The sequence below is a fragment of the Patagioenas fasciata genome, chromosome 19, assembly GCF_037038585.1.
Source record: "Patagioenas fasciata isolate bPatFas1 chromosome 19, bPatFas1.hap1, whole genome shotgun sequence".
NCBI lineage: Eukaryota > Metazoa > Chordata > Aves > Columbiformes > Columbidae > Patagioenas > Patagioenas fasciata.
In genome coordinates, this window is record NC_092538.1 from 2,465,898 (window position 1) to 2,483,432 (window position 17,535).

Genomic DNA, 17,535 nt, shown 5'->3' on the forward strand with positions numbered 1-17,535 from the left:
CCCTCCAAGGCATTTTCTTAGTGACAAGGCTGTAATACTGGTTTATGGCAGCAGGAAAACAGCAGATGTACAGCCAGCCTGGCTGCCTGAGGGAGCAGTTTACTCCCTGCACATACACATAAGTCCATCTTTTTCACTACCACCACACTCCTGAGAACTTCCAAACTCACTACGTCTCATGAAGCCTCAGAGCTATTAAGTTCTGCTGTTCTTCTGAGAGGAGGTAGCGGGGCAGGGGACAGGGAGTCTTGTACATCCACACAGGGACAAGGGCCACCAGCATCCGGCCACGTCTGGGCACCAGAGGATACACACAAAAGAAACATTATGAATGTCCCAAATGTGGAAAAAAAAGCCTTACTCAGATCACTCCTCTCTTAGCATGAAAGAGGGCAAAGGACACAAAGCTACCAAAAAATCACATAGCCACAAAGTGAAAGCAACAGGTGTCTGTGACCCCTGTGCTCCCCAGCACCAGCCTCCCAGAGACCCCCGAGCAGGAGCTGGGCACTGTCAGCACTGCGGGGAGATGGAAACATCGGGATTCCTGCTTTTTCTTTTTTCCTGCCGGATTGGTTGCTTTTTGTGAGAGGCAGCAGAAGGCTTGGGCAGTGCCAGCTGGGCCATAGGACCCACACTGGGGCTGGTTTACCTGTTGAATTGGTGGGGGAACAGCGCTCAGCCAAAACAAGAATTTCCTCTGGTTTTAACAAGCAGAAGCAGAGTACACAGAGGTGCAGGATGAGAGACGGGAGGGATAAGGGACAGGCCCTGGGCCACCAATATGTTGCCAGTAGTCTCATGGCCACTCGCAGTCTCTGAACTGCAGTCTCATTTTTCCTTATTAGGAATAATTTCTTCCCCAAAGGGCTGTGGGGCATTGGAACAGGCTGCCCAGGGCAGTGCTGGAGTCACCATCCCTGGAGGGTTGGACAGACGGACATGAGGTTCTCAGGACATGGGGCAGTGCTGGGGGTGGGTTATGGTTGGACTCGAGGATCTTCAGGGTCTCTTCCAATCAAAATGATCCTGGGATTCTAACTCAGCCCAAACTCTGCTGGCTGCACATCCCAGAGAAGGTTGTGATAGGACAAGGGGCAATGGTTGAAACTAAAGGAAGGAGATTCAGGCTGGACATGAGGAAGGAATTGTTTCCCCTGAGCACCCTCAGGGTGAGAGCCTGGCCCAGGTTGGCCAGAGAGGTGGTGGATGCCCCATCCCTGGAGACATCCCAGGCCAGGCTGGACAGGGCTCTGAGCAACCTGAGCTGGTGAAGATGTCCCTGCTCATGGCAGGGGGGGCACTGGGGGAGCTGGGAAGGTTCCTCCAAAACAAACCCTTCTGTGATTCTATGGGTTCCACTACAGACTTGCAAAACAAAGGAGAGAACACAGAAGTGAAAACTCTCACTCACATTCTTCAGCTGCTCTTCAAACTCTTTTGTTTGCCCTTCTCTAGTGCAGATCAGCCTCGCTCACACTCCGTGCTGAGTACAGCAGCCTCGGGCAGCGCTGTGCTGCAGCAGAGACAGGTAGAACTGAGACCTGGGAATATCTGCCTTCCTCCTCCATCGGGACCTCCCTCCTTGCTACTTCAACAGCCACTAAACAAGCCTTCAGATCACAGGGATCACCCCTAGAGATCATTTTGGGGGACTCCACTGGCCACACAGCTTCACAGCACAACTGAGCTTTCCACATTTCAGCAAAGAAATACACAGGCGATAGCACAGCAGACACATAAAGGACATACAGTACCTATGCTCTCCATTGGTGTGTCAGCAGGAAGGAATCCTTGCTTTAGGAGCTGCTTCTTGATTTCATTATTCTCCACCTGGACTTCAGACACCATGTTACAGGGGATATACCCCTCCCTTCCTGCAGATTCCCCCCTGTAAAAGCCATCAGCATCCTTGTCTCCACACACCTGTGAGGGAAAAGGCCAGAGACTGTTGATGCTCCAGGGACTGAGACGTACAGAGACAGGAGAAAGGGACGCTCAGGAAACTCCCGAGACGAAGGAGGCTCTGCCTCCCAAGGTCTGTGGTGTCCCTGGAACATCAGATGGATCCATACAGAGCAGAAGATGCTCAGTGAGGTGTGCTCTTACCTTCAGGATCTGCCCCTCCTTAAACGGGAGCTCCTCTTCTGCCGCATCAGGGTTAGGAGACATAGAAACAGGATCATAGTCAAAGAGAGCCACAAATATTCGAATGTCATCATCTTTAACAGAGGATTCTGAAGCCGTGCTCCTTGGAGGACCTGTGTGCAGACAAGGGCAGACCAGAGATACTGTCAGCTCTGTTCCCTGGCCCAAACGCACCTACCAGCGTCCCCCCCCAGCCCGCTCACCTGGACTAGAGAGCAAAGGTTTTTGCGTTTGGCTTCTTCTCAAGCTCTTGCTCCGTCTCCTGCTGGGCCCCTGCCAGGCGGCTGCGCCGGGTGGCTCTTGGCCCCTGGGATCTTTGTGACCAGGCGCCTGCAACAGGAACCAGCACAGAGTTAAGCAGCAGCCCCTGCCCTGTGCCTCGCCCGGCCAGCGCTCAGCCCAAACGCACTCCACAAAGAGCAGCGCATCCAAATGCAACATTCCTCTTCAGGGACACTCGAGAGCTGGAAATACCAAGGGAGCTGGAAAACAGAATTAAATCTGGGCAGGCAGCCGGCCCGGCCCCTCACAACCCCCTTGGGGAGCGTGAGGATGCAGGAAAAGGGCATTTTGAGGGGAGCAATGATGTAACAGTCACCATCTACACAAAGCTGGCCCAAATCAGCTTATTTCACCAGGGATTTTCATTTGGGTCCCACAGCCTCCTGACATGGGGAGGAAGACCCAGTGCAAAAAGGAATACTGCATCGGTGACACTCGGTCATTCAGCAGGAAAAGCAGAAGCAGCTAATACAAGAAAAGCCACGGAGCAGCACAGAACTACCGCATCTCTCACATATTCTTCCAGACAATCCTAAAGGAGGGTCCGTTCTCTGGACAACATTGAACAAAGCAGGATACAGGCAGGCCAGGGAAGCAGAGGGAAGCTCACACCACTGCAAGCTGCTTCAAAGCCAGAATAGGAAAAGTCACCCAACCCTTTTGTGCAAGGAGGTGCTATGTATCCCCTTCGAAGGATGTTCGAGCCTCTTTCTCCAGCCAGGTGACTTACAGTCCAGCTCCCAGCCCTGCTCCTCCGAACTGCTCTCACACCTCAGGGCTTCCTTCTCCCGGCAGAAGAACTGCAGGCGCTGGCTCGGAGACCCAGCCCACTCCATCCTCTGCTCTTCCACCATCTCCAGTCTGGTCGGGTCCCTTCTGCGACCCGTGTGGGCAACCTCGGACTGACCAGAGCAGTCGCTCCAGTCCCCCTGGCAGCTCTGGGACCTTTCTGGCCACAGCCTGCTCTCAGGGGGGGACGCGCAGCTCGAATCCTGATCATCTTCGGAGTCATATTCGATGTCTATTTCCAGGCTCCTGGGGCTGGAGCAGCGTGTTGCCCTCCCAGCAGGTTCTGCAAACCCTGAAACCACTTTCTTGTGATTTTTTCGTAAGGCGCCTTGTCTGGCACGACTGTACATATCAAACCCCTCCTTACCGCCCGCGCTGCTCACAATGTTCAGCTCTTCCCTGAGGCTTGGAGCTCTGTACAACCCGCCTCCCATCTGGCCACAGTTGCCCAGCAGACGACTGCAGTGCTCTGTTAAATCATTCTGTCTCTTCCTACCCATCTCAGGCCGATTCCGGACCTTCTCTCGATAATTATTTCCCTTCTTCTTGCTCCTGGCCGGACTTGCCCCAGTCCCAGACTTCGGATCGTTCTCCTGGTAGCCCCAGTTCCAGTTTGCTTTCTTCTGACTCCAGGCGGGCTGGACAAAGGCAGGATTCGCGTGGTTGCCATCCCCTCCGCTCTCCTTATCACCACGCTCCTCCCGCGGACTCTGAGCAGACAGATCCATGGGGGTGTTACTCCCACCTGCCTTTACAAATGGCTCCTTGATGCTGAGTGGCTTCTCTGGCCTTCCTGAAGGGTAGGTAAGTGTTCCTGAAGAGTCTTGAGGCTCTGCCTTTTCCTCTGTAACACACCTCTCATCCTCATCTTCATCCTCATCCTCAGTCACTTCAGGGATGCTGAACAATTTCTTGCTGTGGTTCTTCTGAAGCGGCAGCTCTAGTATCCTCTCCAGAATCTCCTCATCACTGTCAGTATCACAAAGATCCATCTGTACCCAGCCCCCGAGAAAAGCCACAGCCAGGACAAGCAGAGGAAAAAAAGAGAGGAAACAAACATTAAAAAGAGGCAAAGTTACAGCTGATTCCCTCCCAGCACAGCAGGATGGAGCGGCGACTGTGGTCTGCAGCCAAGCAAGGGTTGGAAGCAAGAGAGAGCAATGGATCTCCCGGCAAAAGACAATCAGATGAACCAGCAATGCAGCGGAAAGCGAGAAAGGCCAATGCATGGAGAGCTGCCTGCCAGGCTCTGCCTCTGCACACACAGCTACCTGCAGCACCTTCGTCCCGCCCGCTGCGCTCCCCACAGCTCTGGGACGTCGGGAAGGAGCAGGATCCTCCACAGCCGCTCACGTCGGAGCTGCTGGTTCCTCCCTCGGATGGGATGAGTCCCACAGGAGCCCCAGCCTCCCCACGCCCCCTGTCCTTGCATTGGAACAGGAGGTGACCATGCACAGCAATGCACCTTCCCTCGGCCCTTCCCATCACGGCACCGTCCAGCTCCACCAAACTGCACTGAGAATCCAGGTGAGCACAGCTGCCACATAAACACAGGAAAACCCTTTACCTCAAAGGGTGCCCACAGACACGTGTTTCATTGCAGCTGGGTAAGAGCCCAGCAGGGTACAGAAAACTGCTGGGAAAACACTGCTGAATTTCAAAATTTGCCTTGGACTAACTGTAGAATTTATATTTTATCTCTTTTCACATTTATACTAAAGTAAAAAGGTAGAATCCTAGATGCATGGTGTAATTTGGGTTGGAAGATACCTCCGGAGGTCTCGTGCTCAACTTTCCTGACAACTTATATCATGACACGTTCTAAAAACATTTATGAATACTTTACAAAGCATTTGTAGCTACTGATGTTTTAAGCTACAGGCACGAGCAGGCCTGTTCAGAGATCATCAAAAACTGAGCCACAGTGGGGAAAGAAACACAGTTGTAAGCTGCCTATTGGTTATTCCAACCTCTGTAACTTTTTCCATGCAACAACTAGTCTCAAATGGTATTTATAATTAGCTAAAACGACCTAGAGAGGTCCCCAGTTCAATCTCCTAATTGCAGCAGGACTGTTGCCAACAGTAAACCAGTGTCTTTGCTTACCTAAGGTTTGAAAACAGCAAAGATCGGAGATTCCCCACCTCTTTGGGGATCTGTCCCTGGGAAAGAAGTTTGTACTCACCTCCAACATGAACCTCCCAAACAGCAGCTCAGGACTCCAGACTCTTTTTATATCATCTGACATGAACAAGAACACTTTGGCTCTCTCACCCTTTCCACCAGCCTTCAAATAGCTGTAGGCAGCTACTAAATTTCCAATTTGCCTCATCTTGGCTGGACCAAACAAGCTCAGCTTGCTCCAACTCCCTTTACAGGACACGTGCTCTAGGCTCCTACATCGTTAGCACCAATTAGTAATATGCAGAATTTATAAATGCAACCATGAAGTAAGTCCAATACAACCTGCTTCAGCTGTTTACAAAGTTGTGGGTTTTGCTTTTGAGTTTTAATATAATAAATGGCTTCAGAAATTAAACAATTTATGTGAGGTTAAACACTTCACCCCTCCGTTCTCTGACCCACCAAATTCTGAAAGAGTTGGCTGAGGAGTTTTGAGGTAACCCAAAAGGGCACTGAATACGCAGAATTCTGGAAAGCGGTGCTGCTGAGGCCTGACCCGCTTCAGTCACATCCTCTGCAACCTGAACAGCACCAGGAGCTCAGTGCCCTAAAGCTCCTGCCCCGGTGCCCTCTCCCATCTTGTCCTGCTCACATCAACTCGTCACCACCAGAATGGAAAACAGGCACTTTAGCAGCTCAAGCAGCATCAGTTTGCTCACCCCAATAGGACATGCATGGGGTTTTGGTTTTTCAGAAAAAAAAAAACCAAACCAACAACATTCCGGCCAATAAAACATCCAGGAATAAGAGCCAAAGCATGGCATTCCTCACTGTGCTCACTTCCTCCTTTGTGCTTCCAGGGAAACTGTTTCTCTTCCATTGTTTTGCAGTGCAAGCACTTCCTAGGCAGCCCCAGCATCTCCAGCCGCCGGGCGCTCCTGGGGCTCCTGACGCTGCACGCCCAACCTCCCAACCCGGACAGAACCCACTTCAGGAGGGGAACGCAGCGGCAGCAAATTCCTTCCAGATTCCTCAGACTGTCTTCAGACTCCTAATGTTCACCAGATCCAACCCATCTGTGCCACACCGGGCAGCATCAACGACCTACAGATGTTCTTTGGTCACATGAAAGAAATCAGGGTGCTTTCTTGTTTATGGGCATATCGCATTTCATGAAAATGTTTCAAATTTTTCAGGCATCCAAGCTTAATACTTTCCCTCCTGCACATTCATCTCAACTGCTGTAACTTGTACGATCACATCGCACTTTCAGTCAGGCAGTTCTAAACATGTTACCCTCTGCAGATGCATTTAACCCACTAACTACCTTTAACTGTTTGAACTCATAACATGAATTAACGTGATCACTCATAGTTCAACTCAACTGGTATTTCCTCATACGCGACATTTGAACGGCAGAGCCAGGGCTGGACTCCTACAAGCCGCCTGTTCCTCCCGGGAGCACCAAGGTCTCTTGTCTGCACTAAGTTATCCACAATCAGGAGGGCTGGCAGGACCGAGGCCAAAATAATACGTGCCTGGTTTGCTTTAGGAGAAAAAAGATCACAGAATCCCAGAGTGTCAGGGGTTGAAGGGACCTGGAAAGCTCATCCAGTGCAATCCCCCCATGGAGCAGGAACACCCAGCTGAGGTTCCACAGGAAGGTGTCCAGGCGGGTTTGAATGTCTGCAGAGAAGGAGACTCCACAACCTCCCTGGGCAGCCACCCACTGCCCCTTGTCCTATCACTGGTTGTCACCCAGAAGAGCCTGGCTCCATCCTCCTGACACTGCCCCTTTCCATATTGATCCCCATGAATGAGTCCCCCCTCAGTGTCCTCTTGTCCAGCTCCAGGGCCCCAGCTCCCTCAGCCTTTCCTCACACGGGAGATGCTCCACTCCCTTCAGCATCTTGGTGGCTGCGCTGGACTCTCTCCAGCAGTTCCCTGTCCTTCTGGATCTGAGGGGCCACAACTGGACACAATATTCCAGGTGTGGTCTCCCCAGGGCAGAGCAGAGGGGCAGGAGAACCTCTCTGACCTACTGACCACCCCCTTCTAACCCACCCCAGGTACCACTGGCCCTCCTGGCCACAAGGGCCCAGTGCTGGGTTGGTACAAGATCTACAGACAGGTGGACTTCAGAGATTCCTGTGTGCTCAATGTTTATATTAAGAACTAGATCAATAGGACTGATTTTTAACCCTGAGTTCTGAAGTTCACATTACATTTTGTGTGGTCTTTGAACTAACTAAACCCTGGGTACCTTAATTACAGATAAACACCCTTCCTTCTCACAAAGAACTTGCGTTTTCACTAGGTTAAGGCAACATTGTAAAAGCAGAGCAGGTAGGAACTCTGCCAAGCACGGACCAGCATCTCCTCCTGTGAGCTGATGACATGGGATGGCTGCACCGGCGCTCCCCGCAAGCATCGTCCTGCTACAAGTTACCTTCTCCCCATTCTCCTGGTAACACGGATCCCTTTGGTCCCATTTCTTTTCTTCCAGAGCTTCTGAAGACAGCTCATCTTCTTCTTCCTCTTCCAAAATATCTGAAAGGTCAGAACTACGGTTGTGCTCAGCAAAAAGAGTCAGCTGGCGTCTTCCCATTTCAGACATTTTTTCTTCTTGCTGTTGGAAAGCAGAACAGATTTCCTCAGTCCTCCCAGGCACTCTGTTCCAGCAATAAAGTAGCATTTTACCTGTCTCTAGTACACGTACAGCTAAAGTACAGCAGGAAATAAAATGGGCAGCACCCAGACTAGGGAAGAACACAGAAACGCTCATGAATAATGGACCTGCAGACCAGATTTCTGAGGACTGTGCACTGTTGGTAATTCACAGTGAGAACCACAAATCCCTTTACTTGGTTGCTAATTCAGCTGATGTGGCCAGTATTTGGATATCAGGATTAAGGTACCTGGTTTCTCATAGCAAACAACCCTTGGATTTGGTGGAAAGCAGTCATAATACCCCATGGCTTGCCCGGCTAAAAACTGTATTTGAAGCAGCAGATGTTGACGGTTAATGGCATAATATTGGCATAATATAAAGATGCATCTGTGCGGCTAATAAAGAAACGTAACCCCACTTTAAAGGAATCAAAGATTAGAATTTAAGGTCCTGTCAGGCACTCTGTTCCAGCAATAAATTAGATTTTACCTTTCTCTAGTACACATACAGCTGAAGTATGGCAGGAAATAAGTTTGGCAGCACCCAATGCAGCGACTGGCATGTGTGTACAGACACACAGACACACAAAGCTGGCAGACGTGTTTTACAGCCCGCAGAAGAACAGCGCTGCATCAGATGGTAAAACCTACAACCCACATCCCTCCACAGGCAAGGAAATTCAACCAAGGTTCAACAAACCTCTCGTTTCACTCTGGACATTTCCTTCATCACCTCCTTGCCAGGGGACAACCTCAGGAAGTCCTGGCAGCTGCTCCCACCCGTGTTTGTGTCTCGGGAGGTGTCCCCTGTCCCCTCAGCCTGGCTGGGGGAGGGCAGAGGCTCTGGGTTCCTGTGCTGCTCCTTCGCCTCCTTTTCTCCTTCAGCACCGGGACCTTGTGGTGACTCCTCCACGGAGCATGCGTGGCAGGTCTCCGGATGTACCTTCAGACTGTTAGACGGGCTTTCCAGCTCTGGTGCTTTGGTTACGGATTGTTCCACCTGGGAAACAAACCAAAAAAAAGGTCACCAGGAACAACAAAACCTGGGGGAGATATCACGTGGTACTTGTGCAGCAAACGGGGCTCTTACCACCCCAAACTCTCCAAGAGAAACACTCCGCACTCTGCATGGTTGGTGTACAATATTTTGGCAGGGAATTTGCAGGTGGGGAGGTTGTGCAGCCCTGGAACAATCCCCCGCTGCCATTACCTGCAAGGAGACACACGGGCTCTCCACCACTGCAGCTCTCACAGAAGCCACAGAGGGGTGCTGACAAGAACCGGTTTTAGAGCAGCAAGAAGAGCCCAAGCTACGCAACAAGTTCTGTTTTTCCATCAGTTCACTTTGCTGTTTAAGAAAACCCCTGGCAGATGGAGCAGTGGAACCCAGGAAGAAGGCAGGTGGGGCTTTGCCAACCTGCCTTTGCTCTAACGCTTGCTCTAAAATACAGCAGCCTCTGCTGCGTTTTGCATCAGAGCACAACCTTGTCCTTAGGTACTAGGCACGCTTTGAAAATATTTACAGGATCAGACACCCAGGGATATTTAGACACTGCAGTGCCTCGTTTCTAAATGTCCCCTGGGCTCAGGCAAAAGGCAGAAGAGGTCGTGACAGCCCTGAGCACCCTGCCATCCCCTGCACAACAAAGGACTCATTAACGGTATATTTATGCCTTTAACAGCTGGTTTTTGCAACTTTGGGCAGGAGAAGATAGGTGGCTGTGAAGGCAGACACTCTCTATTTTCCCCTCAAGGTCTTTGACAAACAAAGGCATAAATTTCTGAGATAAAGAACCAAGGTCTCCTGGTTAACTGGGATGACCAAGATGGGTCAGCTAGCGGACAATCAACCACGAGGAGAAATCACAAGCCACCAGCTGCCTCAACTGACAAAACAACTCACTTGTGGTCAGCACCGCGACCATTCCTCTCATTTTTCAACCACCGACTCATTTCTGGAACAATCTTCTCAATTAGCAGGAAGAGCAAGCAGAGGGAGGAGATGAACTGCCCTGTCCTATCTCACATGCAAACGGGCTGGGCTACAGAACTCACTCACTTGGGACACGTGGCACGTTTGTGTGTTTTTCATCACGGGGTGTGCGTGTGCTGCGTGGCATTAATGAAGTTTCATACCCACCACAAGCTGGAACAGCGGAGTGGCGAGATCTCACCTTTCTTCTGATATCTTAACCTATCTCCTTTTCCTCTCTCCTTCTCTTTTCTAACTCTATCCTGGGCACATAACAGTAATATCTCGTGGGTTTTGTTGTTGAAGTCTTACTAAGTTTTATGATATGGTTACCAACTTTTGCCAAGCCACTATTTGCTGTCATTCCTCTGAGGGCTTTTAGTAGATTCATGATTCAATTGAACCTCTCACTTTGTGTCACCACGCAGGCTATTTCAAAAGTCAACCTTTGCTCTTTGCCCAGCTGAGCTGGGATGGGACAGAGGTCTGGATCTCAATCCAGACAATTCAATCTGACAGCTGGGGCCTTTCTGCCCTGTTCCTCTGCTGGTAGCCCAGTGAGGATACACATCCCAAGCAAGAGGGGTGATTCACACCCTGGAAGTGCCGATTTCACTGCACTGACAACAAAGCAGGTGAAGTGACCCACCTCTGTGTAGCCATCTACACTAGACTAAATGTGTATCTACACTAGTCTAAATGTGGGCAAATGAAACACAACAATTGACCTAAAGGTATCATGAGCAGCAAATGACCAGGGGCTGAAGAATAATAATAGAAATTTTGGACTCAACATCTCAGTTTTTCTACGTATTTACCTGGCCTTTGGTCTTGGGCCCACACAGCTGCTGATGCTCTAGCAATTATTAGAAGCCTTCCCTGCTTTTGTCTAACCTTGAGACTTTGCAAGCTCACCCTGTCATGATGAACAAGGTCATGCTGAATTTAAGAGTTTGAAGCGCTCCAGAATCACAGAAACCCCGAACCCCAGGCTGGTTGGGCTGCAGGACCTCTGCAGATCCCCAGCCCAGCCCTGCTCACGCAGGGTCACAGAGCAGATCACACAGGTGGGTCCAGGCGGGTTTGAATGGCTCAGAGAAGGAGACTCCACACCCGCTCTGGGCAGCCTGGGCCAGGCTCTGGCACCTCCCAGCAAACAAGTTTCTGCTCATGTTCACATGGAGCCTCCTGTGTTTCAGTCTGTGCCCATTGCCCCTCACCCTGGCGCTGGGCACCACTGAACAGAGTCTGGTCCATCCTCTGACACCCACCCTGAGATATTGATCCCATTGATCAGATCCCTCTCAGCTTCTCTTCTCTAGCTCAACAGCCCCAGCTCTCTCAAACGTCAAAGGTCAGAATGGGAAAAAGATCGCTTTTCCTGATACAATACATCCCACATCAACAGGACCCACTTCCCTCTTGTCATAGAATGATCATCTAATTGACCATCTACGTGTTTTCTCCTGGGGCTCTCAGACATCGTCCCTGCTGTCCTGAAAAAGCCCTGGAATCACTCACCCACCCTTCAGGATTCCAAATTCCTAATGGTGTGACAGCTTGCCAGTTCTTCTCCACACAGGCTATCTTGCTGTGCAGGTCACTAAGGCACCTGTTGTGCCCAAGTGCCAACTCTGCCTTGTGCAAGCCCACGAGACTGGAGAAGAGCCCTTCAAGCAGAGAGCACAGCAATGCCAGACTAGCACTGACATCACCAGCAGTGGGAACATGCTTTCCACCTTCAATCTCTGACAAATTCCTGCTTTCCAGACTCTGCTCCTGATCTGCTTGCACACATCAAGCAATGAGCTTCATCTGCTCTTCCAGGTCCACCACAGCAGCCACTTCTCCCTGCTGGGTTGACAACCACTGCACAAAGGCATGTCACACCAAGATGCTCAGTGGGATTTCATTCCATTCCCCAAAACTATTCAATCTCCTTCCCAGCACACATGATACTACGCATGGGACGGATCCATAAACTCACCTGCACCCCCATCCCGTTGCCTGGGCCTTGCAATTCTGCATTCCTCAAAGGGACAGGGTCCGTGCCCTCAGCGGGGAGCACGGTGCCGCCGGCTTGCTGAGGAGGCACACTCAGGCATTTCTTGTCTCGTGCAGCGTCTGATCCCTGCGGGGAAGCGCCTGAAACCTGCACCAAGGAAGCACCGGGAGAGGAGAGGTGCGGTGGCGAAGAGGCTTTCTCTGGCAGAGACGGCGCTGAGCCGTCGTGGCTGAAGGAGGGATCAGTCAATTTGGCATCTGAGTTATCAGTGGGAGCTTTCTGTTGAAGCAGGAGCGCAGCCGCCTGGTGCGCGGGTGGGCTGCGTGCAGGCAGAGAGCCCCTGGGTTCTCCACGGGGCGGTCGAGAGGTAAAAGTGGTAGAAAGAGCAGAACGGGAAGGTGAGGAGCGGTGGGACATTCGCAGCAAGACTGAGGAAATCTGGGCTGGAACTGAGTCCACCGACTCCCCATACAGAGACATCGTCCTCACAGAAACCTCCCGGCACACCTGGAACATCTGAAGCTGGGACAGGTCCACCAGGACACTCCCAGCTGTTGGAGAAGTAACTTCTATTGCCTGCAAGCGGAAAGAAAACAGGGAGCAATTATTTATTGTGCACATCTCAGCCCTTCTAAAAATGACAATTCCCAAAGCCAAAGTTACAACAGACCCCAAAGCTCTTGAAAGCAGACGTGCAGAATTTCCATTCTTCTTCTCAATATCAGGGAAGAAGGAACAGTAAAGAGAAACTGTTGCCACAATCATTTGAGAAACTGGATATTCTATAAAATACAACTATATTCCTTCCTCCTCCATGTTTTAACTCCCCTTGTTCCCCACGCTTTAAAAGGCCATCCCTTTTTTTGGCCTCTCTTTTGCCTGCCTTCCCAGAGTCCTCCTTTTTTGAGCTGTGCAGGGGAAAAAGCATTTCCATGACAAAAGAGCAATCATCCCCAGGGCACCACAGTTCTGCACTGTGCTCCCTCACACAGCTGTGGCTTCTCCCTCCCACAGCCAAGGGCACAACATTGTGTGTGTAGAAGGCCACAGGCCACTTTTAATGCAGAACAACCTTGGAGGTTCTTTACCAGTATTCATACCGGACCCTGGGGTGTCTGTACACCTCTTCCTTCGCCTGTACCTAATTTAAGAAAGGGTTGAACTACACTTCACCCCTTGCAGTCCCGAGACAAGCCCAGGTTGGGGCAAGGCTGTGTACTTGTCCTGGACCGATGTCTTTTCTGGTGTGCAAACAGCCCAAGCATTGTCCCTTCTCTGATATCATTCCTTTCCACGCCAAGGGTTGTCATTGTCTTCTCACACCATTCTTAGTGGATCAAGCATTTTGAAACTTTTCCATATTTCTCTGTGTTTTACTACACAGTTACAATTTTTCTGTATTTTACGCCATCTGTTTTTTGTCGCTATCCTTTGTCTACACAGAGAGCATGGGAAAATTTGTTTTGAAAAAGCGGTACTTTTAATTGCTCTTCACATTAACCAAACCAGAGTCTCTGGGTATAACACCGCTGACAGAGATGAGCTTATTCAGTAACTTCCCCAAGGTTCACTGGCACCAATAGTGTCATTGCACCTCCTCCCCACCTGTGTTTCAGATGGACACACCAAGAACCTGGCAGAAGGAAGACACTGTAATACCAGCATTAAAAATACCCAGGAAAGTTAGCCAGCAGCAAGGAATCGCTACTATGTGCTAAAGAGCTTAGAAGCAAATTAACAAACTAAGCCCTCTAATGAGGAACAAAGAATGTCCTTACTGATGACAGCACGAAACACCGTTCGACCACCATTGTTGTGTTCTCCTGTAACTGTGTCTCTTACTCAGCATCACCCAGTCTGTATGATACCAACCTGCAGCCAAGCTGGTCCCCACACACCATGCTAATGATGTATTTATTAGAAAAGACCTTTGTCTTCCTTTTTCTTTACCTCTCCCAAACACACAAAGTGCTGCTCAGTCCTGTTCAGTCACAGGAGCACCCCCGTGGTATTAATATTCACCACGAGTTGGGGCTGACTGCTTCAGTCACCAGCTGCTGTCCAGGTCTGGAGCCCCTGTCCCTGCACCAGCCTCCAGCCCCCACACAACTCCAGGACCCCAGGCTGGTTGGGCTGCAGGACCTCTGCAGATCCCCAGCCCAGCCCTGCTCACCCAGGGTCACAGAGCAGATCACACAGGTGGGTCCAGGCGGGTTTCAATGGCTCAGAGAAGGAGACTCCACACCCGCTCTGGGCAGCCTGGGCCAGGCTCTGGCACCTCCCAGCAAACAAGTTTCTGCTCATGTTCACATGGAGCCTCCTGTGTTTCAGTCTGTGCCCGTTGCCCCTCACCCCTCACTGAACAGGGTCTGGTCCATCCTCTTGACCAGCGCCAACCCTGCCCAGTGCCAGTACGATACCTTCTGTCCATCCGCGTACACCGCGTAACCGGTGACTCGAACTCCATTGGAAGATCCTTCAGCATCGATGGTGACGGGTAACCAGCTGATCAGGAGGATACCTGGTGAGGGACCAGCTTCTACCTGGACATCCAAAGGAGCATCAGGTGTGCCTGCGAGAGACCAAACAGATTTTCTTCTTGCTTACCTCACTACAGCACAGATCTAAACTAAACCCTGGTTAGAATCAAAGAGAAAACTCCCACACCAGACTTGCCACTGCAGAACCGCACTAGAATAGCCAAGCTAGTCATGGGAAATGATAGACAGAACCAGAGAAAATAAAGTGCTCTTGTTCTGTGAAGGCTGCAGTGCACAGAAAACAGAACTTTGCAAAAGTAGCTGAGGCCAAGATGCAGCAACCTTTAGAGCAAGGTCATGGCAAACCAGATCGTCCATGCCCTCAGAGGCATGCTGTAAAAATCAGCAAAGGGCATGTCTTCCCAGAGCAAACAAAAACAAAAGAGAGAATAAATTTTTAAAATAAAGGAAGGACAACATTAAGACAAAACAGGACAGCATCTCAGGCTTTGGGACCTAAAGAACCTTGCTTCCCTTCGCACCAAGGCTTCATAGCAAAGTAATGACACAGCGGCTGCTCCGAGCCCTCCATGCACAGCGGGAAAGAGCACGACTGCTCCGGTACCTGCCAGCGGGGTGGTGAAGTGGATCACGGCTGAGCTCTGCTCCTGCCCCTCGGGGGGCTCTTCCCAAGGGCTCTGCGAGGGTCGGGCCTCCAGCTTGGCCACGTACGCAGTGCTGGGCTGCAGGTTGCGGAAGGTGTACCAGTACACCCCAGGTTTGGTTATGTCGCACTCCTCCCCGTTGAGATACACCGCGTGGTTGTAATTGCTATTGCAGGGAAGCCACGTCACCTCCGCCGACGTGGCAGTGACGCTTCGGACTTTCAGCATAGTCGGTGCCACACCAAAATCTTGGCCCACAAAGAAAGTGCATCGCAGTTTATCAGAACTGCCTCGCTCTGTCACACTCTGCACAGACACGCGGTAAGCCTTGCTCTTTAAATCCAGCTTTTCAATCACTGCTTTGTTCTGAAAGCCACTCTTCACGTTTTGACGTAGCTCCTCATCCACATAGATGTTGTAGCTTTGCACGTCTGGGCAGCCAGCGGGTACAAGCGGTGGTTCCCAGCCTACAACTATGCTTCTGGCAAGCTGCTTGATCAGGGTCAGTTTTCTGGGGTAAGGCACTGCTGTGTGACTAATGGGTTCCTCCTGGTCTCCTTCTGCTCTACTGGTCAGCAGGCTGATGCTACTCTCTTCAACAGAGAGATCGCTCTTATCTCCACTGCTGGTGCTCGCACTGATAAAACTTTTCTCCTGGTATGAGCTATGGGTGAGATCATTCAGCTCCGAAGGCAGAAACGTCATGAGGTCATCATCTGAAACTCGCTCAACAAAATTGGAGGGGACCAGCCCTCGCCGGCCGTCCATCAGCTCCCCTAAACAGAAAACAGGAAACCTGTTACCACTGCGGTCAGCCTTCCACCCCGCCTGTGAGGACAACGCGACAACGTCTGCGCTAGGTCACCACCACACTGCAGGTGGAGTCACAAACCCTCTGGGAGGTTTATTCCTGGCAAAGTTTCCTGCATGTCCTAAGGCTGCCCCAGTTAGATCCTAACGGCCTCAGCGAGAACACTCGCTGCTCCACGCACTCCAGAGCAAACTCACTACAGACTTGGTTTGTGTAATTAGCTTACAGGTTTTTCCTTCTTCATCACTCTATTATTCCTCATCACAGCTCTTTCACTGACTTAAGTGTCTTTTTCTAGGCTTCCCAAACTACGCAGATTGATGATTTTATATCTTCTCTCAGCCACAGGGATCTGGGGTTTGTGGTACTTCCTCATCAAAGTCCATCTTTCCAGCTCTGTAATCAGCTCTGGCCTTCTTTCTAGTCCCCTCCTTTGCTAGGCCTGCTCCTGCGGCCAAGCCGTCCCACAGGACCCACACACAGCACTCTTGGTACGTGCAAGAACCGTCACATCACAGTCAAATGAGCAGGATTGCACTTACTTTCCCCTTTCAAACTCTACCTACAGCAAATCAATCGAAAGCGGGGAAAGCAGAAAAAGTTAGTAAAGAATAACCTCTTTATTCTTTAAACAACAAACAAACAAACAAAGAAATAAATACATGAGAAGCTTGGAAATAGAAATAAAGAGCGAGCCAGGACAGTCAAAGAGCGAGCAGCGCGACACGACATGCATTTGCCTCAGCTCTTGCAAAGCACCTCAGGGAATGAGGATCCTTCATCCCATTAAGTAACCAGCTCCACAAAGAAATTTAATTATGAATTTACAGTCCACAATTCTTGGTTTCAATCCCATCTGCCTATTCCTCAAGGAGGATCATGTTTTCCAAGATGCCAATTACACAAACGCACTGTGCGACACCAAATGGGGTAACGACTGTGGTTTGGGCTGCGCGGCTGCTGTTCTGCCAGCAGAGCAGGAGGTCACCAGGGCCACCAGGGCTCATGGCGTGGGCACCGGGCAGGGGAACAGCCCATCTCAGCTGCTCAGGGCTGAGTGGGATTCTCCCCATGGCAAGAGAGGAACCGCATAGGGATGAAACCTGGAGCTCTGCGGAAAGCAGTGGCAAAACACCCATTGAAATCACAGGATTTTGTGCTTCAGATTTAATTCAATCATGACATAAATAAACGCTTTTTCAATGGAATCTGCTATTCCCTGTAACAAAGTAACTTTGGGCAGAAAACCTTTATCTTGAGATTTCAAGATTCACTAAATTCCTCTTTTAAAAAAAAAATATATATATATATATATATATACACACACATATATATATAAACTCTCCAGAGCAGTTTGGTCACATTTCATTCTATTAAAACACACCTTCAAAGAAGCCGTCTTCATCCATGTCCCCATAGACATAAATATATTCTCCAGCAGTCAGCGGAAGCTCTGCCTCTGGATTTTCATTGGGTCCATCGAAAGGATTGTAGCTGAAATATTCACAATATGAAGACTTAACTTTGTGTAGCAACACGTTCAGATCAGTTTACAGTTCACCAGGACAGCATCCGGTCTTTGCAAGCAG

At 50.4% G+C, this 17,535-nt stretch overlaps 1 protein-coding gene across 9 annotated transcripts in view; it reads right to left on the bottom strand.

Annotated features, from left to right (window-relative positions):
- Positions 1 to 17,535, bottom strand: part of TSPOAP1 (TSPO associated protein 1) — a 74,733-nt gene that overhangs the window by 14,815 nt on the left and 42,383 nt on the right. For 6 of the 9 annotated variants that reach the window (XM_071817088.1, XM_071817087.1, XM_071817085.1 and 3 more), the window contains 10 exons: positions 17,331 to 17,440; positions 15,096 to 15,911; positions 14,411 to 14,562; positions 11,973 to 12,566; positions 8,714 to 9,013; positions 7,793 to 7,972; positions 3,087 to 4,211; positions 2,352 to 2,478; positions 2,110 to 2,261; positions 1,758 to 1,926 (listed from right to left, as the gene is read on the bottom strand). In XM_071817088.1, the coding sequence (XP_071673189.1) occupies positions 1,758 to 1,926; positions 2,110 to 2,261; positions 2,352 to 2,478; positions 3,087 to 4,211; positions 7,793 to 7,972; positions 8,714 to 9,013; positions 11,973 to 12,566; positions 14,411 to 14,562; positions 15,096 to 15,911; positions 17,331 to 17,440 (3,725 nt within the window). Of the gene's footprint in view, positions 1 to 1,757; positions 1,927 to 2,109; positions 2,262 to 2,351; positions 2,479 to 3,086; positions 4,212 to 7,792; positions 7,973 to 8,713; positions 9,014 to 11,972; positions 12,567 to 14,410; positions 14,563 to 15,095; positions 15,912 to 17,330; positions 17,441 to 17,535 lie in introns of those variants that run through there. The other 3 variants (XM_071817091.1, XM_065852829.2, XM_071817092.1) reach the window with 3 other exon arrangements.